We start from the raw sequence: 26,242 nt of genomic DNA, 5'->3' as shown, positions 1-26,242 counted from the left end.
CCGAGGGGTGAAAACTTTTGAACAAGATGAAGAGGTCCAAATTTTTCTTATTTTGTTTAAATATTCTTCTTTTTTTTCATTTAGTACTGCCCTTCGGAAGCAACAGAAGACACTTAAATGTTTGCCGGAAGACAAATTAAGTACAATTTACCTTGATCTTCAAATTCCAAAAGTTTTCACCCCCCCGGCTTTTAATGTATCATGTTTCCTTCTGGAGCATCAGTGAATGTTTGAACCTTTTTTAATAGTTGTCCCTCAATTGTCCTCAGTGTGAAAAGATGGATCTCAAAATCATTCAGTCACTGCTGGAAAGGGCTCAAATATGCAAAAGATGCTGGAAAACTGCAGGAATTGAAGGATTTGACCTGAAGGAACGTTGGTCAGGACAAACAAGGGACTCATGAACAACCATCACAAAACAAAAAACAGTCATAAATCATCCTGGTAACCACACACAGTATTAAGAATCAAGAGTACATAAACGTTTGAACGGGGTCGTTTTTATAAATTCAGTTTTTTTATTTTTTGTAAACATTGTTTATGTAAAATATCTTACTCAGGACAGTACTAAATAAAAAATGTAATGTATTTTGTATGATTTTGTATGATCTCTCTTATTTTGTTCACATTTTCACATATTCTGCAAGTGGTTTACAAACTTTCAAGCAGCACTGTGTATATATATATATATATATATCTATATATATATATATATATATATATATATATATATATATATATATTAACCAATTACCAAAAATATGTAAATTACATTGCTGAGGCAACACCCTTTACGCATTCTTAGGCTAAAAAAACAGGTCCTAACATATTAGTGTTCCACGACAGCTTAGTATCTCTTGCTGTGGAAACAGTGCAACCCTTAGCTTTCCAGAATGCAATAATTGCTGATATCACTTTACCTCCCATGGGAAATTACTCATTGCGCGGCTGGGTTCTCACAGATCTTTCTCTGTCGTCTTGGATCACTGGCAGGTAAAGGTGAGACACTGAGGCCTGGGAGGACCAGATGACTGACTCCTGCCAAGCAAAGCTCCACTAGCAGTGAGGAGGGACTCCAGCCCAATGCCCCAGTCTATCCAGCAGACTTGCAACTCAACAAAAAGACCTGAGCCACTGTTATACATCCTCCTCTCTTCCGAGCTATGCACATAAGGATACACTTTGCTTTGCCACTGCTTGGATAATAAAATTTGTTTATCAGCTGTTTATAAAATGATTAGAATTATGTTGGATTCCTTTGGATCAATTCACTCTATGAAGATGCATCACTGTATGGCTTGTAACCTGAAGTGAACAATGCTGGATCCATCGCAGTTTCTTCCTGCACCATTGCAGCTGTGGAACTAATCCTGTGGACTGTAACCCTTGTGACTGGTATCGACCCACTAGACCTCTAGTTTTCCCTCTCCACCCGTCTTTCCTTTAAGTGCTCAGGCCCTGGATGAGGGTCAGAGGGGAGGCCGGCACTTTGCCATGGCTCATTCGTCTGAAGCGGCACGCAAAGACATGACGAATGGGGCTCATCCCAGTGCCCAGCCAGGGCCCTCGGGCACCTCTACTCTCCCACGCTACCTGCACAAGAAGCAGCAGCGCCAGAGAGGAGTGAGATCTTCCTCCCCTATGGGCAGGGTCATCATCATCAACTCGCCTGTCGATGGTGAGTTTCCAACAAGAATTTGCACCTTCACATGATATAGATACAGGTAACCAACACACTCTCATCATATCTAGTGATTCATATCTATTTTTTACGTTTTGTGCGAATTGGGGTCAAATTGGTATTATTTGGTAGTGGGTTGTCAAAAGTACCGACTTCGGTACCAAAAATGTGGCGACAACAGCATTTCCCCTTAGCGTTTTGAGTGCTATTGAGCGCATTCTCTGATTGGCCGATGTGTTCACATGTTCAACAGATATGTCTGTGATGGCTACAATGATCACCGCTTCAAAAACATGTTGTAAATAGACATCTTTGATGCTCTTCACCGAGCGCTCACACAGATACACACGGGAGAGTTTGAAAGCAGGCGTCTATCAGCGGTGATAGATGCCTGCTTTCAAACGCCCCTGTGTGTATCTGTAAGCGCTTTGTGAATTGTAATTGTGAATCACTGTAGCTAATCACAGACATATCTGTTGAGCACATGAACACAATGGCCAATCAGAGGGGGAAATGCTGGAGAAAAAGCTGGTATCGTCACATTTTATGTCTAGAGAAACTCTAGATGACACACGCTGATGGGTCCTTAAAGCAAACTGATGACATTCACAACGTTAACTACTTGACACAAGTTGATTGGTTCATGCATGCATCTGCAGGCAATGAGCTTGCTGCTCACAACATTTAAATGGCTGGTTAGCATTCACTACAGTTTGCAGCGTGCTTTTTAAGTTTCTCAGAGGCCCTCCCCCTTCCCCAGCTCCACCTGTATAGATCTGCTATGGGTAATTATATATATATGTAATTTGTGCAGCAGCAGTATGTCTTACATATGCACAGCAGTGTATCAGCGTATGTATTGGCAGTAGAAAATTCCTGTACTTGCACTGCAGCAGCAACAGCAGCAGCAGCGTAGCAAGACCAAATACATTAACATTGTCATATCCATTACCATGCTAAAAATCTTCCGTGAGTTGTCATGATTATTATATTATATTATATTATATTATATTATATTATATTATATTATATTATATTATATTATATTATATTATATGGAACTCTTTGCTAAGGAGTGAAAATGGAATCTATGAAAGAACTTTGAATAAAGAATTTGTTTTCACCTCTTCCTTTTATTTGTGTTTGTTGTCGTGCACTGTAGGTGGGGATGACAGTGAAGACATTCACACAATTACTGTAGACAAAAGTGAGGATGGCAGACTGGGCTTCAGTGTGCGGGGAGGCTCTGAACACGGCCTTGGAATCTTTGTCAGCAAGGTGGAGGATGACAGCACTGCAGGTACTGTACCCCTGACAGCAGACTAATGCATGATGACACAAGACTGAGATTTCCATCCAAAATTCTTATTCCAAAATATGTCACATCAAGGTGTATATGTATAGGCTATCAATAAGTGTCAAATCCATTATTTTGTTTCCTCATTCCACACTTCAGAGCTGGCAGGCTTGTGTGTTGGGGATAAGCTGGTCGAGGTGAATGGCATAAGTCTGGAGAGCATCACCATGAGCAGTGCTGTGAAAGTCCTGACGGGAAACAATCGTCTGCGTATGGTGGTAAGACGTGTGGGGAAGGTGCCTGGGATCCGCTATTCAAAAGAGAAGACTACATGGTAAGTGGTTAAAATTTTTATGTCTTTGTTTGAACTTGATTTGCTATTTTGTTTGTTTTTATATAAGGCTAAACGCATTCTTTTAGACTGAATGTTGTTACCAATGCACCAGTGGTTCTCAATGCCTCCCATTGTCCAAGATATTTCCTCTGCTTTTTCTGCTATAAATTAGTCTTCACTGCATAAATTATACATTAAATATATATTACTCTTTATTAAAGCTACAAAAGTTATTCAGACAAGAGCAGTGAGTGATTTTCTCTCTGTATTTTGTTCTTTAATTAACAGTAATGACACACATCACAGCATCAGGTTTATTAGGCTGCTGTCACTTTAAGATCTGACGCACATGGGATGTCCTCACAACTCTTTACACTCATTTAAGACTATTTTAACTCATTTAAAACTGTGTGTATGAGGATTCTCAACAAAGCGGGCATTTTGGCATACTTGTCGGAGTTTTTGTCCATTCAAGCGTGTAAGAGAAGGTTTAAGGTTTTCAAATACCCTTTGACATCTCATTACAAAAGAGTGTGTTTTGTCCTGGAACATTTAGATTTTCTTTGGTGTTTATTTGTTGCAGATGTGCTGAATGAAGGGGCTTAATTAGAATGACTGAACTAAGATAAGGAGAGAGTAGAGATGGGCTGCCGCCCTCCTGTCTTGACTAACGAGGTGGAAACCCTGTGACTCTTGGCCTTTGCTTGTTATCTTTTCCTTGAGGTTCTGTTTCAACATACAGCGGTGGTAGAATTACCTCAGTGGTCTTCTCAGCCATTTCATTAACTGATAGTAGAGCGAGCAAGTTTATTACAGAAGTATATGTGTGTCCACCTGAAAGTTAGTGTTTGTGCTTGTGTATAGTATATTAATGGTGATGTTTGTAATTGTTTATATTAAAATACTTTCTTCTGTCTTAACTTAATATGCAGAGACAACTATAAGTAAACCATTTTTATGATGATTTCCTCAACGTTTGAACACTGTGGCTGGTTCCAGCAACATGGAACCAATGGCGTTTGTTTGAGAGTTCTGGGCGGGGTTATCTGTTTATCTGACCAATGAAAGAATGGGAAAATTCTGTATGGTCATGCTAGTAGTGCAGAAATTGTAAATTACATAGATAAATAAATGTAATTTATTTCAGTCTTCAGTGTCACATGGTCCTTCAGAAATCATTCTAATATGCTGATTTGGTGCTCAAGAAACATTTGTTATTATTATCAGTGTTGAAAACAGTTCTACTGCGACTTAAAGGTGCAGTGTGTAAATTTTAGCTGCATTTAGCGGTGAGATTGCAAATTGCAAGATAGAGAAGCTACGGTCACAGGACAAAGATGTCGTCGTCTTTGACAGCAGAGAGAAGCCAGTCAAGAAAAACGCAGTTTGTCCGTTTAGGGCTACTGTAGAAACATGCCAGCGCAAAATGGCATCTTAACATGTAAGGAGACCCTTGGTGTATGTAGATAGAAATGGCTCATTCTGAGGTAATAAAACGTATATGTATATTATATTGCATTTCTGTCAATAGATCCTCCTAAAATTACACATTGCATCTTTAAAATTTTTTTGGAAAACATGACTTTTTAATGAATAGAAAGTTCAAGAACAACATTTATTTGAAATATAAGTATTTTGTAACAATGTAAATGGCTTTACTGTCACATTTAATGCATCCTTGGGAAATAGAAAGAAAGAAAGAAAGAAAGAAAGAAAGAAAGAAAGAAAGAAAGAAAGAAAGAAAGAAAGAAAGAAAGAAAGAAAGAAAGAAAGAAAGAAAGAAAGAAAGAAAGAATCTTACTGACCCCAAACCTTATTTGAACTGTTATTTAGTAGTATGACTGAGATTATTGTGCAACTTATTTGTTTATTAAATATATATGAATGTATGTACTGTGTGCAGGGTAGATCTCATCCACCGAAGGATGGTAGTGGAAGAAAGTGGTCGCACACCTTCAGAGGCCAGTTCAGATGGAGCCCTGCGCAGAATAGTGCATCTTTACACAACCTCAGATGACTACTGCCTGGGCTTCAACATCCGTGGAGGCAAAGAGTTTGGCCTGGGCATCTATGTCTCAAAGTAAGACGTAATGACCAGGTGTTTGGAGGATAAATGTCCATGTCTGAAAACTGTTGCCTAGATGTTATGGCTAATTTTTTAACTTTATTCATGTGATGATTTGTTTGATTTTGTAATGAGGCTGGACCCTGGTGGCCTGGCAGAGCAAAATGGAATTAAAATGGGGGATCAGATTCTGGCAGCCAATGGAGTGAGTTTTGAGGACATCACACACAGCAATGCAGTAGAAGTGCTAAAGAGTCACACCCACGTGATGCTGACCATCAAGGTGAGAAAATATATATATATATATATATATATATAAATATATATATATTACTGGATGAATAGAAAGTTCAAACTGCCAGAACTTTTGAACAGTAGCACACCCACAGACATTATATATATATATATATATATATATATATATATATATATATATATATATATATATATATATATATATATATATATATATCTATTCATACAGTAATCCTAAACATTCTACAACATATTAAGCAGCACAACTGTTTTCAACACTGATAATAATAATAAATGTTTTTGAGCATCAAATCAGCATATTAGAATGATTTCTGAAGGATCATGTGACACTGAAGATTGGAGTAATGATGCTGAAAATTCAGCTTGGTCTAAATTACATTTTAAAATATGTTAAAATAGAAAACCATTATTTTAAATTGTAATAATATTTCAGAATATTACTGCATTTACTGTAGTTTCCATCAAATAAATCCAGTGTGCAAAAGAGACCTATTTAAATACATTTAAAAATCTTACTTACCCCATAATTTTGTTGTATTGATAGATAGATAGATAGATAGATAGATAGATAGATAGATAGATAGATAGATAGATAGATAGATAGATAGATAGATAGATAGATAGATAGATAGATAGATAGATAGATAGATAGATAGATAGACAGACAGATAGATAGATAGATATTACAAAATATTTCAGAATAAAATGGAGAAATAATGTAATGTCATAGTTCAGTGATGCAGCATCTTCTATCTGTGGAAAACTTATAAAACATGTTAGTTTATCAAGACAAATGATTTCCAAAGTGCTGTGGCATATTAATTGCCACCACAGCATGTTAAGCAACACAGCCTCTTATTGCGTCTAGGAGTGAGAAAGCATAGCAAAGCAGACAGCTGGCATTTAGCCGTCACATTCCTGGTTGCTCGCTTTACTCAGGCAGAGCTCAGGTTCCACCTGTGAAAAACAACCAGCGGGTGTGCATTATTCACCAGGCCTTAGGGATCAAGTTATAATCAGCAGAAAGCCTCGTTTTATGGCCTTTTCTCATTGCCCCCATGGCAAGGCTCTATCAAACCTGCAGCGGCGCTATAAGTACATAGGGCTGCTAAATGCCTGCTTTGTTAGCTATTGATGCTACTTCGTGGTGGTAAGTTTGAGCTCTGCTGGTGATAAATGAAGTGACAATGTGAGAAAATGTCAGACAAGGATCAACACAAAAGAAGAAAAGGAACTCTGCTGCAGTCTGTTTGAATCCAGCTCCTGTATGATATCTGTCCTCACAGTGACTTATTTTCCTACAAGGCATATAAAGCTGCCACCTACCATCATCTTAATGGTGTTCAAGTTTGTTTATGTTTATAGAGGAACAAACTTACTGTGACCTCATGAGAGCCCATAGTGAGGTCAGCGTACACCTTGGGCATTAAAAATTAGGTCATATCCTCCTGACTTGTCTAGTGGAAAATGCTGTTTTTTAGTCATTTTAGGCTGTTTAGATTAGATTTGAACAATGCATTATATCCAACACTGGACATTTGAACTTGTATACGATGTAATTAAGGCTGTATATCCTTTTCTGACTGTGATTATGTCTTGTGTAATATCCTGTCCTAGGAGGCTGGCCGATATCCTGCTTACAAGGAGATGGTGGCGGAGTACAGTTGGCTTAATAAATGTATGTAAACGTTACCTGCAAACCTCACTATTTAATATTTAATTTGTTAATTAATGTAAATATATTAAAGGATATGTTGCGTTCTTTGTGTGACCCACTCATTTGCACTTGTATCTTGTGTTAGAAACCCATTTTTCATAATTAAATTGATGGTGTGCACCGGGACGGTCCATCTCCAGATTAAAGCTGAACACCAACCGACCACATGCCAAGCCAGATTTTTCATTGCCCTCTGATTCTCTGTTTTCCATTTAATATGGATGACGGTGTATCAAAATAGCTACGGATTAGACCATAATGTTCATATTCGGATAAGTCGTCCGGGATTGTGCATGTTTGTAGCATCAGGGTGATTCAGGGGTATTTAGGTTGCAGGACAGAAGCTCATGTAATTCTGCTCCATATTTAACACTACTGACATTAATATGTTCATTCAGATGCAAAAGTGCATCAGGGCTTTGATTAATATTTATTAGGCTTCATGTCTGTTGCTTTATTTGTTATGCTTTTATTTTATTTTATTTTATTTTTGGGAGTATCAGTGGCCGTCCTGGCTCATTTGGTGCCTTTCACTGTAAAAAGTGATTGCAATTGTTAACTTAAATATCTATTTCTACCTGATTTAACACAAAACATAATTTGTTTTGTTGGTATAAATCAATGTATTTAGGTGGATTCAGTGATTAAATCATATTTTTAGCTTGAATAAGTGCAGTTCACATATGTTACCAGTTGTTTTCAGTGTAGGGCGAGATTAACCTTGACCTAAAAAAAATAAGACTTTTTTTGGGCATGACTGGTGCTGTACTGTATATCTAAATTCTCAAGTGTAATGAAGTGGAACACAGACCTCCAGTCTCTAAAAACATTACATGAAAGTGTCTCTTTTTTCCTCTCAGTGGCTAATGGAGGTCAGCCCTCTTCATCCCAGGGTTCAGACTCCTACTCCTCCACTTCCTCTCTCTCTTCCGGAACGCCGGTTAGCTCTCTCAGCGGCCTCTCGCAGGTCATGTTCCCTCCTGCATTCGGCTCAGAGATGGTGGATGTCTGTATCTCCACCGAGGACCGCTCACGCCGGCCCAGCTCTGAACGGATAGAGACCGCCATCCAGACCGACCCACAGGAGCTTGACACCACATCAAGAACCAGTAGGGTCATAACCACAGAAACCAGCCGAACAGTTGGTGAAACTGTCCTGTTGAAAGACACCGCGATCCGGAGCGCAACCAGCCACTCTCGGACGAGGACCTTCTCTGCTGGGGATAAAGAGACTCTGGAATCCCCGAAAACGGCAGTCCTGATGGCTCTCAGCAAGCCTCGGAAACCCATTCGCCGATCCCAGAGTCACATCACTGTGTCAGGTATAGTAAGGCTGCTTTGAAGTGATAAAAAATGAGTCAAAATGCTGTGAATCAAAATGAGGTGAGCTACACAAGGCCATCCTCTCGCTGTGTTACTGATGTAACTCATATCTCAGTTGTAGAGCCCAGGCCCAAGGTCACAACCAGATCAGTGATGAGGATCTTGGGTTATTTGATACACACACCATGCTGTGGAAGCTCTGCTCAGAATAGAAAATGCATTGTCGAAAACCAGCAATTGACCTTTAGAGCCACACTCCTACGTCTGTTTGTCAAATACATAGCAGTGTGCTGCCATTGTATCTGCATTTAAATGAACTTGGTGGAATGCATAATGCATCAGCATTACTGCATGGGATCTCCCAGTGAAAGATTAACGGTTCAGACTGGAGAATCTGATGCCATGAGAAATGTACGCTCAAAATCCACACAGCAAAGTGTACATCATCCTGTTTAATTTGCCAGGCTTAATACCTCACACTGAGATAAATGACTAGAGGGTTTGTGGCCTTTAACAAATACATTCAATCACAACTTAGCATAACAGGCTCTTCTTGGGATACGTCCAGGTCGTATTTTACCCCAAATCAAAAATAGAAAAATAAGAACTAAAGCCTATTTTAGTACCGTTAACATTTCTTGTGTGACTTTATGCACATTACTGCAAACCTGGTTTATCCCAGTAACACAAGAATTTGTTCCCATGACTTATTAAAGTGAAACTCACTTTAATAATTACTCAATTTATTACTCACCCTTATACCGTCCCAGACTTTCTCTCTTCAGATGAATAATCCATCTTTGAGTCCATATAATGCAAGTGTATGGGACCTCCAAAGTTGACTCTTCAAAAACCACACAAAGTGAATATGATGTTAATCCATACAACGCTTAATATCTGCTAACACTTTATTTTGATGGTCCTCCAACAGACATTCTACTGTAACTTTGCAAGTATATGTTAACTTATTCTACTAATCCTAACCCTAACAACCTACTGATACTTTAATGAGAGTTGAAGAGTAAGTTGACATGAAATTGCAAAGTTACTTCTAGTTGGTAGAATATCTAAAGTAGACTATGGATATAAAGTGTAACCAAAAAAAAAAATCTTTATTACTACCTCAATGTATAATTACTAGACAATCGAAACAAGTCACATGGCAGCAATAAGAAATAGCCTTAAAATATACAATTCTTTATGCAAAATATATATTTTTCTAATGAAAAATGAATCAATATTTCAAATATTTTATGAAAAATGACACCAATATGTACTTGACAGGCTTTGTGAGTATTCAGCAGGTGTTTTTCAACTAAAACATTTCTAGTGCTCTTGCCCTGGAGTGACCTGGGGTTAAATGCCCTGCTCGAGGGCACAGTAGCAATGAAGTAAGATTGTGATCTCATTAACTCTCCGGTTTCTGCATGGGCCACCATTGCTCAGGACTGAACTTGCAACCTTTGCCACCTATCATGTTTTTTTTTCACTTTGGTGCTTTCCTTGTAATATTTATCTATTCAATATAGCTAAAATTGCTAATTGCTAAACATTTTTTACATGTTTCTGTTTGAATGTTAATCAGAGGACAAGCAGAAGAAAAGTAAACATCAGAAGAACAAGGTAGACAAAGAGGGAAACACCCTGCAGCGCTCCAAAACCTTTGTCAGCCTGCTCTTTAAAAGTGGACGCAGGAGGGAAAGGTCGTCTTCCAGAGACAGGAAGGACACCGGGACAGGGGACGGACACAGAGGAAGATCCAAATCCCCAAAACATTTAGATAACGAACCGGGTGAGTCCATAGCTGAGGAATAGCTGAGACCAAACCAAAGGCAGAGACGGATATTTGCATTAAAATGCCATAAAGCAGTATAATGAGTTTTCAAAGAGGCTAAATCAGTGAGCTGCTTTACTGTACATGGATCTGCAGTAATTCCCTTGGAGTGGCCTTGAGTCTAACCCCTGTGGTTTTCCGCAGCTAATGAATGCTGTCTTCTATACAGTGCCTACTGCAGCAACACACAGAGACAGACTTAGAAACGCATTGAAAACTCAAAGCTAATTGCAGCTTGTCAGCCAGTCAGATTTGCCAATTCAAAGCGCATATTAACAAAGCATAGTGGTCTTTTTGTAATGTTGTAACAAGGGCTTGACATTAACACCCACCAACCCGCCAAATGCGGGTGGATTTCACGTAGCGTGTAATGCAGTCACTCTTACTAGCCACTTTGGTGGGTTAAATTTTATATATAATATACAATTTTCAGTTGTAGTCTAATAAAAAGGTATATGAAATAATAAACAATATAGTGTTGTCAAAAATATTGATTTTTCGATACATATTGATACCGAAATGTCTGACATGCTTCCAATACTCATTTTCCACAGAATATATACACAATACCAGCTGCTCTTTCTCGCTCTCTTATATCTCTTATATCAGTGACTAACAGACCCACCTTCCCTCACTCACTTGTGTCATTTGCTCCAGATTGTTGTTGTTACAGGACTTGAATTTCAGTGTGGGATTGCATGTATTGTGCATAATTTGACTAATTTCTGCAGATTTTGTTCTCACACCCAAAGCACACATACATAAAGCCACCTCTCACTATACTAAATTGAGTTCTTTTGCATTGCTTATTGCGCTTAAACAGTCAAATACACACAAAATAATGCAGGTCTTGGCAAGTATTCACATAAACACAGGCAGTTATGTTTTAAGTGAACGTAAACAGTTGAGAAAGAAAACGCATGTGTAACAGTATAATGGATCCACGCATTCGGTCTTAAAGTGACAGCAGCCTATATACTTCCTGCCAAATTGTGAGATAATATTAAAAATATCTATAAGGCAGTTTTTTTTTCCTTATGGTATTGATGTCAAAATTGTGGCCAGTGAAAATGCTGAGTGGTTTTGGAAAACCACTAGCCACAGGTGAGCAAAAAAATGTCAATAATGTTAATGTCAAGCCCTGGTTGTAACACTACAATATAGTGGACATATTTGCAGATAGTTACATAAAATGGATATTTTAACTACTGTTATGTTTACGAATGCAGCTAATAAGATCAGATAGAATTATTATTTTTTATTATGCAAACAAGACCTTTAAATGCGGACAGAGCTTGTAGACTGACTCTAGCACTTCTGTCCTCAGGTAAAGAGCGAGGTCGACCCATAATTAACCTGCTGAGTTCTCCCAGAGAGACTCGTGCCGGTATGAGGGAGCACAGCGCCGTCCCCAGCCCGGAGACCATGGCCATGTTGGAGGACATGGCTCGTAAGCTGCTCAGTGAGGATGAGGTGGCTGCTGTCATGAGACACTGTAAAAGGGTGAGTCAGCTAAAAGTCTGCTGAGGTGGAATTTATGTCTCATTTATGACTTTATACAGATACTTTATCCATATTCCAAATGTATCTGGCTGCCGGTCATGCTTATAAAATATGAATTTGCCTTGCCATTTAGTATTGAGATCAAGTGGTCCAGATCATCCAAGCTCTACAATTAACAGTTTCACACTTTGACACAACACAAAGATCAATTCAGGAGTTATCCTTATAACGCTCTTGAAATACCAGCAGACATTAGTTGAGGTTCAAACCTGCTGTGTAGTATTTTATTGACAGCCTTAAATTGCAAGAATGCTTCATGCTTTAGACAAATTTGGTGTCTGAACCCAGTGTTTGCGATTAGTACACATTATCTGGACTAAATCGCTGACTCCAAAAGTTCACAATGTAACTAGGGCATCTCCTCTACCTGTTCTTTAGTTTCTGGTTGAGCGTGTGGTTGAGGATCTGGTGCGCCCCCTGCTGGCCATCTTGGACAAGCCTGAGAAGCTTCTGCTGCTGAGGGAGATCAGGTAAGGAGTATTACAATGCCAGCCTACTTCACTCATATAACTGCTGCATGTGTTTACACCATTCATGCTGTCACTTACTTTGTGTGCAATGTTTGCATCTAACATCTAACTTTCTTTTATGTAGAATGATCATCCCTCCCACAGATCTGGGCCGTTTTGACAGTATGGTTTTGCCCTTTGAGCTTGAAGCATATGACATACTAAAAAGCCGCTCCGGTAAACCTTAAACTTTAGCTTTTTGAATTTTAGCTGCCACATTTATATATTCAATCTGAATCCAGTGTGGTGAATGTAAACTGTTAATGCTTTTTCAGTGAGGTCTCCTGTCCTGCGTTCTCCTCGTCATGGTGGAACACCCCGTCGTCATCTAATAACGCCCATCCCAGGTAACATCCCTGCTTGTTTGAACTAGAATTTCCCATTCTTTCTTCTGTCTCTTGTTTTCAGTGTTTTCAGTGCTGAGTCATGTCCTTACATTGATCCTAATGGGAAATTATATAACCAGAAGACACAAACTCTCCTCTGTAGCAGCCCTTTTCATATCCTGAAATGAATGTCTGACCATATACTTAAACACATATACACACTACAAATTTCCTGTTGCTGATATTTAATCCACACCCACAAACACACACAATCTCTCTCAGCCCTTGTTACTGTATCCTAGTCTACCATCACTTTTTGATAATGAGTCTGTGAAGTTTTGATCATTGTAAGCTGCCATTTGGGACACAAATGCATCATTTGTGACATCAACATGCACCAGTGCCAAAAGAAGATAATTTGTCTCTTATTGTCAAATAGCCTGCCTGTTTCTTTTTGCTGCTGCTGACACTGCATGACCTCCTGACCTCTAACCTAAGAGTGCACAGTACCGGCTAAGATTGTGCACAGTGTCGGGCTGCTTGTGCCTCTGACTTTTGAATGAAAGTCATTTCTGAAATGCAAGAAAGGCTCCTTGCATTGTTTAACCTTCAAGCATCCACCCACGCAGGTCTGAGGCTTAATGCAGCCCCTTTGTATGTCCACAGAGGAGTAATTCAAAACTCACTGCGCTAGAGGCCCCTGAAACGCCACACCGCTGATTACTCAATGGATATGAATGTGTGATTGTCGCTCACATTTCTGGATGAAAGGGAAAGTGTGTGTGTGAGGTTTTGTAACATCTGCACTGATTTAAGGAGATGTAAATGAATTTGAATGCTGTTGAACCAGTACATATGTTTGTGGGAGGAGGAGCTTGTGTGTGAATGTGATTAATTCTTTGATTTTGAATTCTCTTGTATTTATATATCTATAAATTTGCTGGTAACACTTTATTTTAGGGTTCAATTCTCACGTTTAACTAGTTGCTTATTACCTTGCATATTACTAGGATATTAGCTGTTTATTAGTATGTTTAAAGCACATATTATTACTCTGCATGACCTTATTCTACATCCCTTAATCCTACACGATACCTAAACTTAAATACTACAAAAACTACCTTACTAACTATTAATAAGGAGTAAATTAGGAGTTTATTCAGGCAAAAGTTGCAGTTAATAGTGAATATGTTTCCCATTCTAAAGTGTTACCAATTTGCCTTTGTCTGTGATGTAGGGTTGCGTATCGGTTCCATTTTAGAACCGGTTCCAAATTTCCAAGAACCGGGGATTCAATAAGACAGGTGCATTTCGATTCCATTTAACAATTCCTGTGTTTACATTTTAATGTGATTTCAATATTTCAAGCGAAAAAAGATGCAAAAGAGAACACAATTCGGCTCTAGCACGGTCTTTCACATCTTCTTGAGCTTCAACGGACACATATACACAAAATAATGTCAAAATATCCTCGTAAACAGTCAGTTTTGTCTTAAGTGAACATGAACAGCTGAGGAAAAAATGCATGTGTATCAGTATATTGAATCCATGCATTCGGTCTTAAATTGACAGCAGCCTAATAAAACTGTTGCAGTCATTAAAGGGTTAGTTCACCCAAAAATGAAATTTCTGTCATTAATTACTCATGTCATCCCAAACCCGTAAGACCTTCATTCGTCTTCTGACCACAAATTAAGCTTTTTCTGAACCACATATAGGCAGCAATTTCATTGCACCTTTCAAGGTCCAGAAAGATATTAAAGACATCTTTTCTTTCCTGTCAGTCTCCTATGCTGTTGACAAAGTAAGCACAGTGCTGCGCTTCCGTGTTTACGTCCAAACGCCGGTGGCTCGGTATTGGCTGATGCTGTTCACGTGAGCAGCACGATGCATGTGTGTAATGCTGATGCAGGAGCCGGTATTCAGCTGCAACAGAATGTTTTGGAAAAATTTGGAATAAATATGTTTGATATCTAAATATTAGAATTTTTTTGCCTTATTGGAATCGAAACTTGGAATTGATAAGAAACTGTATAAATATCACTAAAATTAAAATGATAACCAAATGCCAGCAGCCATATCACCCTGTAGCCCAAGACTGGTTGCCCACTGAAGCTAAGCAGGGCTGAGCCTGGTTAGTACCTGGATGGGAGACCTTCTGGGAAAACTAGGTTGCTGCTGGTAGAGGTGTTAGTGAGGCCAGCAGGGGGTGCTCACCCTGTGGTCTGTGTGGGTCTTAACACCTTAGTATAGTGATGGGGACACTATACTGTCAAAAAGCACCATCCTTCGGATGAGATGTTAAACCAAGGTCCTGACTCTCTGTGGTCGTTAAAAATCCCAGGATGTCCTTCGAAAAGAGTAGAGGTGTAACCTCAACATCCTGGCCATATTTGCCCATTGGCCTCTGTCCATCATGGCCTCCTAATCATCCCCATATACTGATTGGCTTCATCACTCTGTCTCCTCTCCACCAATATGGCTGCCGTCGCATCTTCCAGGTGGATGCTGCACATTGGTGGTGGTTGAGGAGATTTCCCCTTCCATATGTAAAGCGCTTTGAGTACCCAGAAAAATGCTATATAAATGTAAGGAATTATTATATAAACCTATTCTGGTGGTACCATGGTACATTGATGATATCAGCTGACAGTATACATCTGTCAGCCCCCATTTTAGCCACATTAAAAATGTATAAATGTAATTGTTATATCACAAAATAGATAAAAAGCATGAAATCGATATTAAAAAAATATAAATTAAATTAATATGTCCAAACAACCAAGAAATGGTTTTAATACCCTCTTCTTATAGATTACAGGGGTGGATTCCACCTTCAGCCGGTGCAGGATCTAGAGAGAGAACGGCAGCTCATTGAAGATATGGAACGGCTGCGTTTGGCAGGTTTACCGACTGGACGACTTCCTCCTCCTCGGGCTTTCACACCTCTCTTGGATGTACCGGTGGACACATACATCACAGACTCGCTCCGTAATCGCTCCTTAAGTCCTGCTCAGTCCCCATGGCCACACTCAGAGTCCCCTCACAGCACGGAACGCCACGGACGCTCCCCCCAGAGAAGAGACAACGGTTTCCCCCAGACATCACACCATGACTCTTTATCCAGTAGGGGGGATTCTGTCCCAGAGCGAGGGAGATCCCCTTATAGGAATGGACATAGAATGAAAACGGACAAATCTCAGAATGGTAAAGAGGTCAAATATACCGTAATGAGTGCACGTCACCGGAGCAGGACACCATTGACCCAGGTGTTTACTCCCAGCTCAGATCAGGAATGGAAAGAACCAGTGAATGGACACTCAGAAAGCCCACCAGAGCAGGAGTATGAACTAACAACGGTTTCTATCTCTAAGACCAAACAGTCCCTGGGTGAGTTACTTTGAGTCACTGTGTCCTCGCTATATATGGAAATGTTTCTCAAATAACAGACATCTGTCTGACTAAAATAACTATATTTACATATATATATATATATATATATATATATATATATTATTGTAAGAAAATTTTAATGCAGTTTGCCTATGCAACAGTGCTAGGGTGTTTTGGTGGTTGCCAGGTTGTTAAACTTTTTTTTTTTTATCTTGTTGCTATGTGGTTTATATGGTGTTCTGGGTGGTTGCTAGGTGGTTTCTTACTGGTCCAAGTTCCCAGACTCAAGTCTCTGTTATATTCTGATGTATAGACATGGCTTGAGTTCCTCCTTCATTGTGAGTCATGACATTTTTATCATTCATCAGACAAAAATTATAAGTTTAATCACTTATAAAAGTAATCCCTTCCCAGAAGGCCAATTTGAGATGTCATTTATGTTGGTAACACAAACAGTGCTGGATGTGTTGTGTATAAGATTAATACTTAGGGTTAGGGGTTTGTTCTGATCTCTAATTCTGAGTAATAGTATGACTAAAGCCTATTAATACAGTAAATTTGCAAAAACATGTGATTCATTCTGGACTTACAATGCCCTAGTTTACATTTACAGAATAAAAAATTCTTTGTGGAAATAAAGAAGACTTTATAATCACTGATAAATTTGTATTAAAGAAGAGATTCTCCCTTAGTTCCACTTCTCTCCTCACCAGAAGATGGCAGTGAATTGCCCAATGTACCTAAAAGTAATGGAGTATGCTCCCTTTTAAGAAGGTCTATAATGGATTTCTGGAAATGCAAATGCTAAACGTTATAGCTAAATGCTATAATGGAAAGCTAAACTTTATAATATCCATTTATCTCAATGACAGTTGTGGACTGGCGGACATACGTTTAGTTTGAACTGGAATCAGAATTTTTCAAAATCTCAGTTTTTTACATTAATCAGAAGTTATTGGTTATAGTATGGCTAGGTGATTTCTACTCTTCTTTGTGCAGGAATAAGCATCTCAGGTGGCATTGAGTCAAAGGTACAGCCAATGGTGAAGATAGAGAAGATCTTTCCAGGAGGAGCAGCCTCTACCAGTAATGTTCTGAAGGTAACTGATTCTCCTCATATAGACTCAGCTGCAGTAGGTGAGACCAGCTTATTTGAGTCCGAGACAAGAAGAGGGTTGAGTCCGACTTAAGGCCAAGACCAGAAGAGGGTCAAGTTCACATGTTTCCAAATCCTTTACAAGACCGTGACCATAAAAATACGGTCTTGGATTCGGACTCAGGAGCACATTTAGTCTGACTTGATTCGCACTCAACCCTCTTCTTGTCACTGGTCTTGACTTGGACTTAAATGAGAGGGTATCGTCTGCAACATGGATGCTTAGTGTGCAAAAGACGTCAATCTTCAGTCATGTATTGTGTGCTTCGCTTAATGACACACGTCCAAAACTTGATATAGCACAGACCCTTATGATACCGTCTGCTTGATTCTGTGTGGATTCATTTGGAATTTAACCTCAGCAGAAATGTTACATCAGTGACATTTCTGTGCATGTTCGGGTGTTAGTGAGAATGTCTCTCCTTGTCCATTTTCTTCCTTTTTTATTTTGTCGTTAGTCGTTTAGTATATGCTTTATTAATACATATAGTGTACATTTAATCATAATGTATCACTCATAGCCAGACTTTTGTCTATTAGTTGAAAGTCTGGTCTATACTGCAGCTTTTAATGACTACTTACTGTAGACATGAAGAGATCATGTGACCAACATGTAAAGTGACCAACCCCCCCCAAAAAAAAGAAGCTGTTTGAGCAGGTATATCTTAAATCTGATAAACAAAGAGGAAAATGTTCCCAAGTGGAGGTGCGCTCATGTGTACACTGTAAAAAAAGGCTGTAAAAATCACAATGTATTGTATAAATATGAAATTTCCCATATTGGTCAGTATCTTGTTTACTTGCAACTAAGTGTCTCAAACTAAACTGAATATTTTTCTAAGCCATTGCTGTGAATAATGTATAAGGATATTGCTGGCAGCATTATTATTTGATGAATAGTGTGTTTGACTCCCGATCATTATTAGGAGGGTCTGGTAATGATCAGCGGTTTGCCTCGTAATTCCTTCTGTTGATGATTTCTGTTTTGGTTATGTTAGCAGAGCGCAGAGGCATTTTTATATGCTTAAGCGGCGCAAATCATTCATCTTTGATGAATTACATCAGCCAGGTCAGAAAGTGTAATATTTGAGTCAGATACTTTTCTTTTTAAGTTAGCTTTCTCTACATAAGAACACATGCTTTACATCTCCAGGCTGGTTTAGTTTGGTTATTTCTATTTCTTGGTTATTTTTAGTTTTGCATTCTCTCACAATTATATAATTGGGTTATTATATTGTAAATAATATGTGGGCATCAGGGAGCCGCTATCAATATGTGGGGTATTGAAATCGATTTTGAATGCGCACTCGCTTTTTACTTTCGCTTTCCAATTTGCGATCACATGTACTCTGTGTATATAGAGCAGCAGTACTGACCACACATTTTAGAAGATCAGGGGCCTCATTTATAAAGTGTGCGTACACACAGATTTGATCTTAGACACCAATGCTCATATTTATAAAAAAGGTCTTTGACGTGGAAAAGTGACCATGTCAGGGTGTGATCAGACGTACGCACTTTTCCTTGTCAGGTTACTGCAGGTTTTTGGAAATCTGAGCTATTCTTGCAGTGCGCCATTCTAAATTAAAGGATTTGGACGATGACTGGTGATCTTTTATATGTCATGACATTAATTAGGTGTCGTTTACAATGCGGAGAGCTGAAACCATTCAGATCATTTGCGATTTATAGATTTCACATCTGAAAGAGAGGCGTACGATTGTTTTCTGTGTGTACGTTCATTCAATGAATTACACGTACGCACATCTGAGAAATGATCGTGAGATCAAATTTAGGACGGTTTCTGCACAACATTTTATAAATGAGGCCCAAGATATTTGTCATTGACGCTCAGGATCTGTTGTGCACCTCATTCAAGTGAAATCTGATTTACTGTAATGTAACCAGCTACCAAGCCTAACCATGTCCCTTTAAGACCTAAATGCGTTATTCATTTTCTGTGCCTTTTTCGAATTCAGAATTAGCCTTCTGGCACATCCCTACTGAACAACATCCAGGTTGCATTGCATCTGTACAAAGTGAGGCAGAATGAGGGATAAAGGTCAAAGCAGGAGAGGGCACAATACCAGTGGCACCTCTTTGACCTCCCATGCAAGGTTAAAACCCTGGAATCCCGTGTGTGTCTATGTATGTGTATTTGTCAAGAGAAGACGTATCCTTGTCGATTACAGCCTATCAGGTGACAGCACTTCACTGGGCTGCTCTGAGAGGCTTGTGTTGCCACACTCAGGAGATCTGGTGTCAGGCTCAAAACCCTTCAGTTGCCAAGAACATCCACTCATCTCTGGCCTCCACCTGGGCTTGGTGTGAAAGACTAGTGGGTATTTCCATTCATACCAAAGACTGGCTAATTATTATTCCACTCAATTCACTTGTTGTCACACCTTGAAGCCGCGAGAGGCTCTTCTGAGCGACTATCTTCACTGAGCTCTGCAGATTATCAGGCCTGCAGAGGAAAGTGTGGAGCGCCCTGTTGACATACTTCCTGTTCCTGTTGATAACTGCATTATCTGAGCAGCAAGTATGCTCCAGTGGCATGGAGGTCAGGTTTCTATCACACATTGTCTGCAGTCACGTCCCTCTTATCAAACGTTGTTGACACGCATGGCAGACGGAGGGCATGTGTTGTGTATGTGTTGGGGCTCCACAGAGTCTGCTCATTCAGCTCATGTGTAATTAGTCCAGCACTTTTTCCTCTTGATTATAGTCTGTTGTCTTCATCTTAACAGTCATTCTTCAGCTTATAAATGCAGAGAACAGTTTAATAACAGATTTAACTACATTTCAACATTTTCTGAAGAAAATTGGGATGTTTTGCCTATGCAAAACTTGCCGTCGTGTGGTAGTTTGACAACTTTCCCAGTATTTACTAAAGCATGGCTAGGGGGGTGGTTACAGTATTTTGCATCAAAATTCAAAATGGCCAGTGGGCAATCTGGCTGAATCTAAAGATCAACAGTCAGTTTTATTATTTTTGGCTACAATTTTTAAAAGCTATAGCATAGTTATATCATAAATTTGCATGTAACTTTTGATTGATTGATTGATTGATTTTTATTGTCGTTGTCAAAAAACAGTAGCCTGACTTCGTCATACTCATATTCTAGGCAGAATGTGAGTCTGATACTGCTCCATTGCACTTGAATTATGGGGCGTGTCTTAACCGAACCAGTTAAAAAAAAAACTCTGCACTCAATTGGATAGACCTACAACCAATCAGAGCAACGCAGTAAGTGACGTATGTTGAACTTGTACTTAAACGTTTACTGAATCCCTTTGGAAGGACGGCAAACACATCTTTCCCATCGACAAATGCCTTGATTGCGGTTCTTTGTTCGTCTTTTAAAATTAATGCGCTGTGGATTTCTTTTATTACAGACGTGATAGCGGAATCTAAACATCTTACTTCTCCAGCTGCAGTCATTGTTGGTGAAAACCAATTCAACCCAAGCGCTCTTTGATGACGTAACCGCAGATAGCCTGTCCATCATCGATTAAAGCCCGCCCTGGCAATTTGATTGGCTCGGCCTTCTGGGAGCCGAGCATAATTACTCCACAATGGATCGAGTCCAGACCGAACTTCCCGTCCAAAAAATGTTGTGGGCGGGGTTCGGGCTGGCACCCAGGCTAAAAAAACAGCTCTTTTGACCAGCACTGTCTGACCCAAATTTGCGAATTTGGCAAAATCTGAAAATATTTGAAATTCTGTTTCTATTCAGCTGTAGGAGTGCTAAACACATTGATTTCTTCTCATTCCTGAGTCATCTTCTTTCTCTCTCTTTCTCTCTCTCTCTCTCTCTCTCTCTCTCTCCACACACATGGTGAATTACACTGCTATCCACTGATGAATGACTCTGCTTGTCCTCTGTAACCATAGAATGCTTTGGTAATTTGTTTTTAGTCAAAAAGGCAGATGGCATATAGAAAAGACTGATGATGTCCCTGAGGTCTCCTTAATGTAAGTGCTATTTGAAGGGGAATGTCAGCTTAAACAAATCTTAGGCCCCTAAATGGCCATAAAGGGAACAAAACAGACTAAGTATAATGTTTTGTAATACTCTACATAATGCCTCTTAAGTACTTTTGTTCTACTTTTGTGTTCACTCACCATAACTGGAATAATCATTGTGTAAAATTGTGTGCTATATTGTAAGCATATTTGTGTAAGTAACTTTAATGTTACTGTTTATGATGTTATCAACCCATTTTACATCCTTAATGAGTGAAACGTGATATTTTATAACGTTATATATCTGGGCATTACATACTAGTACAAAGCAAGACAATGTTTAAATGGATAAAAATGACTCCAAATGATTCCAAATCTGTATGATATGCATTGGAAGTCAGTGGTCACCAACATTCAATCTTCTTTCAGTCTTCTTTGTTTCACAGAAGAAAGACAGTCATACAGATTTAGAGTGACATGATTGTGAGTAAATGACAGAATTTACATTTTTGGATGAACTATTTCTTCCAACATGTCCTCCAACCAATACGACCATATAGGTCATTTGTCACTTCACTGAAATACGACCCATAGGAGCGTTTGCTAAAGTGGAACCCGATCGACAACAGGACACTTTCATTTTAACCCTTAAATGCATGACTGTTTCGCCAATCATTCTTACCAAAGTCCCTTTAAGACAAGTCATTAAACTCAGCGGCCATCTTTGAAACGCCTCTTGGGCATCCTGGGCATCATGCAGCTCTTTGAATGAGGAAACATCAAATTATCCAAAGCTGTTTGCCAAGCTTTTGATTAAATTTCATATTCGTAATCACAAATCAAATCTAACAACAACTGTCTCATAATTTTTTTTTTTTTCCAAACGCTCGGATAATGACAAAAAAAACTGTATTTTTCAGGCTGGATCAAGCTAATGCGCATGCGCAGACGTAAATGCGCGTCTCCTGTGCCTCATTTCTGAGGCGCGTGTCTGGCTGTTTCTATAGAAACTGGTGCTTCTAACAGTTGCTGCAGTGACGCGATGACTTTACCAGTCGGCGATTGGCTCTTATTTAGAAGGCGGGACTTATTCCGCCATATTGTGCGTTTCACTTTCTTCCATTAATTCTATAGTCTTTGTTCTTACATATTCGGGTCTTTATTGACCCAGATCTATATCTAACACAGATGGATCTCACGATAATATAAAACTCCTCTGATATTAGAATAACAATTACAGAAGAATAAAATAAAGCATATTTTGTTACCTTTTGGAGCTTAAAGGGTCCAGTTTGAGCAGATGTTTTATGCCATCATTACTGTTCTCATCAGAGCTCATTTCCCAGTAAATTCAGCAAATAATAGGCTAGTTTTATGTTTGAGGTCGCGAATATGAGCCCATTCGCGATCTCAAAAATATTCTCAAAACTATATAATTTTCAGCATCTTCAAAATCAATATTTCGATCGCTAACAGCTTCACCCGATCCATCCAGTGACAGTTACAGTCATATTTCATTGCGTTCAGTACTTGCTCTGAAGTAAATCGCTGAGCCATTTCATGTTTTGCTTATTCTTTGTTTTTGTTTTTTTCTGAATGAATCGTCACTTCATCATTCTGTATCAGACATTGCCACCTTGTGGAATAAAGGTGAATTGCACTTTTTCCGTCATCTAGGATTCAATTATTGCTGTGCAGAACAAATATACGTACACTTATACAAACCTCGGGTCGATAGCGACCCTATACAATTTTGACAAAAAAATGAATACAAAAACAGGCATTCTTTTATAATTTTATGATTTTTTTTCTTGATATATTCTTTAGAATGAATTGATTGAGGAGTACCAAGAAGGTTGATTTCTGACTTTAAAAAATGAACGAGGAGGAATGAGTGAATGATCACTAAAGACCCGAGGTATGCATTTAAGGGTTAACGCATTGTTCCTTTTTATCTGCGTCATGTTTCAGGTTTCTCGTAGCTCAGTTGGCAGAGCATTGCAATAACAATATACAATCATGTGATCATGTGATCGTGGGTTCGATCCATGTGCTCATAAAGAGTATATGCACTATAAATCACTAAGGTTAGGTTTAGGGGTGGGGTGGATTTAGTCATTGAGTTTTGCTAAATGGAAATAGGAGAAATGGTGTAAAAACTCCACACATTGCATTTAAATGAACATTGGTAACGACAGTCATACTTCATTTCATGACGACAGACGTAACACGACACTGTCATTATTTTTACGCCAGCTAGAGGGCGCATGACTTTAAAACATAAATATAGGTCGTAATAAGGTGCTTGAAAAACGACCTATAAGGTTGTGTTTTTTTGGAGGACAGTCTCGTTTCTTTATTTATTTTGCATGCACTATCCCTTTAAGAAGTGTTTATTTCAACAGGAACTGTTTTCCATTTTTATTTTTGTTAGAATGCACAGAGAAATATAATGTCTCTATAAGGGGACAATAGTGTTTGTTCTGACTGATGGAGAGCATGAAAACAGACCCACGAAGGATGGGTGTAGAAAGTTCAGTAAACAGGTGCATCCTGGTAAGAGATCGTGACTGAGGAAATGTGCCTACTTTGAACTAAACGTGCGTTTGTGAGCTCAGCTGCACTTTGTACTTTTTTCCTGGCAGGAAAGACATAATTCCAAAGACACAATCCTGCATCTGTGAGAGTGTTTAACTTTCGGGTTATGCACACCTAGAGAATGGTGTATAATTTGGTCCTGCTCACTCCGAGTTGACCGTTCCCCCTAATTTGTAACTTTGTTTATGCTGTTAGTGGTGTCAGAGATAAGAGAATGAGTTTAGAAGAGAGCTAATGGGTATGTCGTGTGTTTTTGACCTGAAAGACCCAAACATCTGTGCTTCTGCTCTGCCAGTGGTTACAATCAGAGAAAAAAGCATCCATTTCTGAAGTATAATAAGCTGATGTCATTCACTGGCAGGGCTTTGACACACACACATATACAGTGTCTGAAGCAGAGCAGATGAGATCATTCACAGGTATTAACGAAGGAGAACAAAGGAAATGAGAGGCATCCTGTGCCTGCAGCATCTGCTTTTTCCTGCCATTCAGACAGCGTTCTGTCTGCACTCTGCCAGGAATACTCAGGGATGTGTCAGAAAAACAGACATCTGCATCAAAGAACTCTTCTAAAAATGTCTCTCTTTTTTTGTTTGTGTAGGCTGGATTTGAGCTGGTGTCAGTAGATGGAGAGTCCCTCCAAGGTGTCACACATCAGCACGCGGTGGATGCCATTCGGAGGGCTTTCAGTAACAAGGCCAAAGACCCCATGGAGTTCATCGTCAAAGTTCCCAAGAACCCAAGAGATTGACTGAAATCAGCCCGATACCAAATGTGTTTGCGCTAAAGGCCCTGATATACTCACGGCAAAGTTCTTTTTCATTCTTCACTAAGTGGGGAAAAAGAATTGAGTAGCGAACATCCTGACGCTGATGGAAACAGCTTTTAGATGAACATATTAAGATGTTAGATGAATAAGCTGTGCGCTTTCCTCACAATAACAATATAAACACAACAAAAATGACAGCGGTGAGAAAACAGCAGTTGATCATATCGAAGTGGACATGTTTGCATGAGCTCTGCAATTCGGCACTCCAGTCAAGTCACTTCACGTTCATTTAAAGCACTTTATACAATAGATTGCTTTAAAGCAAGCAGCTTTACAGTATTAAACACGGAAAAGTGTTCATTTCAGTTAGAATTACAACTTCAGTTTCTACTACATAGCCACTCTTCAGTGTTTGTACTTGATGGACTGTCACTGAACAGAAGAAATGGAGCAGAGATTTCCATGTCAAAGAAGGCGGAGCCACAGAGCCACACCTACCTATTCCGTAATCGCCACGGACCAATGGTAGTTTGAAGGCGTTTACCAGCCAAAGCAAACTTTTCAGGAAAGTTCACTTTGGCAAGCTGTTTCAAACTCCAGAACGAAAACTTTGTTTTCAGTCTGATTTTCTTTGAAATTGTCACATCAGTTTGTTCTTTGATTTTGCTAGAAGTATATTGGGGCCTTGATGCTGCTGGGTATAAACAGAGGGTACATGCTTGATTCGGAAGAGAAATAATGCCATCTTGTCCAGTGGGGGTCGGGAACAGACCCCGAACAAGAATTTAAAGGGTTAGTTCACCCAAAAATGAAAATTCTGTCATTAATTACTCACCCTCATATCGTTTCACACTCGTAAGATATTTTTGATGAAATCAGATGGCTCAGTGAGGCATTATCTTATCTGACAGCAAGATAATTAACACTTTCAAACACCCAAAAAGCCACTAAAGACGTATTTAAAACAGATTATTGACTACAGTGGTTCAACCTCAGTGTTATGAAGCGACGAGAATACTTTTTGTGTGCCAAAAAAACAAAATAACAACTTTATTCAACAATATCTAGTGATGGGTGATTTCAAAACACTGTTTCATGAAGCTTCAAAGCTTTACGAATCTTTTGTTTTGAATCAGTGGTTCGGAGCGTGTATCAAACTGCCAAAATCACGTGATTTCAGGAAAAAGGGGGTTTGTTATGTCATAAGTGTTTCGAAATTTCAATGGTTCACTACTGGGGGGCGTGACTTTGGCAGTTTGATACACGCTCCGAACCACTGATTCCATACAAAAGATTCGTAAAGCTTCGAAGCTTCATGAAGCAGTGTTTCAAAATCGCCCATCACTAGATATTGTTGAATAAAGTGGATATTTTGTTTTTTTTGCGCACAAAAAGTATTCTCGTCACCTCATATCATTAAAGTTGAACACT

At 39.1% G+C, this 26,242-nt stretch overlaps 1 protein-coding gene and 1 pseudogene across 1 annotated transcript; both read left to right on the top strand.

Annotated features, from left to right (window-relative positions):
- The first annotated feature begins 1,494 nt into the window (after positions 1–1,494).
- pdzd7a (PDZ domain containing 7a) lies at positions 1,495–24,793 on the top strand. The gene is made up of 15 exons (XM_067385122.1): positions 1,495–1,678; positions 2,844–2,981; positions 3,138–3,312; positions 5,216–5,392; positions 5,513–5,660; positions 7,271–7,331; positions 8,231–8,692; positions 10,279–10,485; positions 11,855–12,030; positions 12,469–12,560; positions 12,685–12,776; positions 12,875–12,946; positions 15,740–16,315; positions 17,318–17,418; positions 24,644–24,793. The coding sequence occupies exons 1-15, from the start codon at positions 1,495–1,497 to the stop codon at positions 24,791–24,793; spliced, it is 2,811 nt and encodes a 936-aa protein (XP_067241223.1).
- LOC137020892 (5S ribosomal RNA) lies at positions 14,993–15,109 on the top strand (annotated as a pseudogene).
- Positions 24,794–26,242: the final 1,449 nt, after the last annotated feature.

The sequence above is a fragment of the Chanodichthys erythropterus genome, chromosome 5, assembly GCF_024489055.1.
Source record: "Chanodichthys erythropterus isolate Z2021 chromosome 5, ASM2448905v1, whole genome shotgun sequence".
Lineage (NCBI taxonomy): Eukaryota > Metazoa > Chordata > Actinopteri > Cypriniformes > Xenocyprididae > Chanodichthys > Chanodichthys erythropterus.
Note: the sequence above shows the minus strand (reverse complement) of the source record. Positions and strands in the feature narration are given on the sequence as shown.

Bases quoted from the DNA above. Each gene is read 5' to 3' on its own strand.
- pdzd7a (XM_067385122.1), top strand. From the start codon at position 1,495: ATGGCTCATTCGTCTGAAGCGGCACGCAAAGACATGACGAATGGGGCT. The intron at 5,393-5,512 runs GTAAGACGTAAT...TTTTGTAATGAG, and splicing joins CTGGGCATCTATGTCTCAAA to GCTGGACCCTGGTGGCCTGG. The intron at 5,661-7,270 runs GTGAGAAAATAT...ATCCTGTCCTAG, and splicing joins ACGTGATGCTGACCATCAAG to GAGGCTGGCCGATATCCTGC.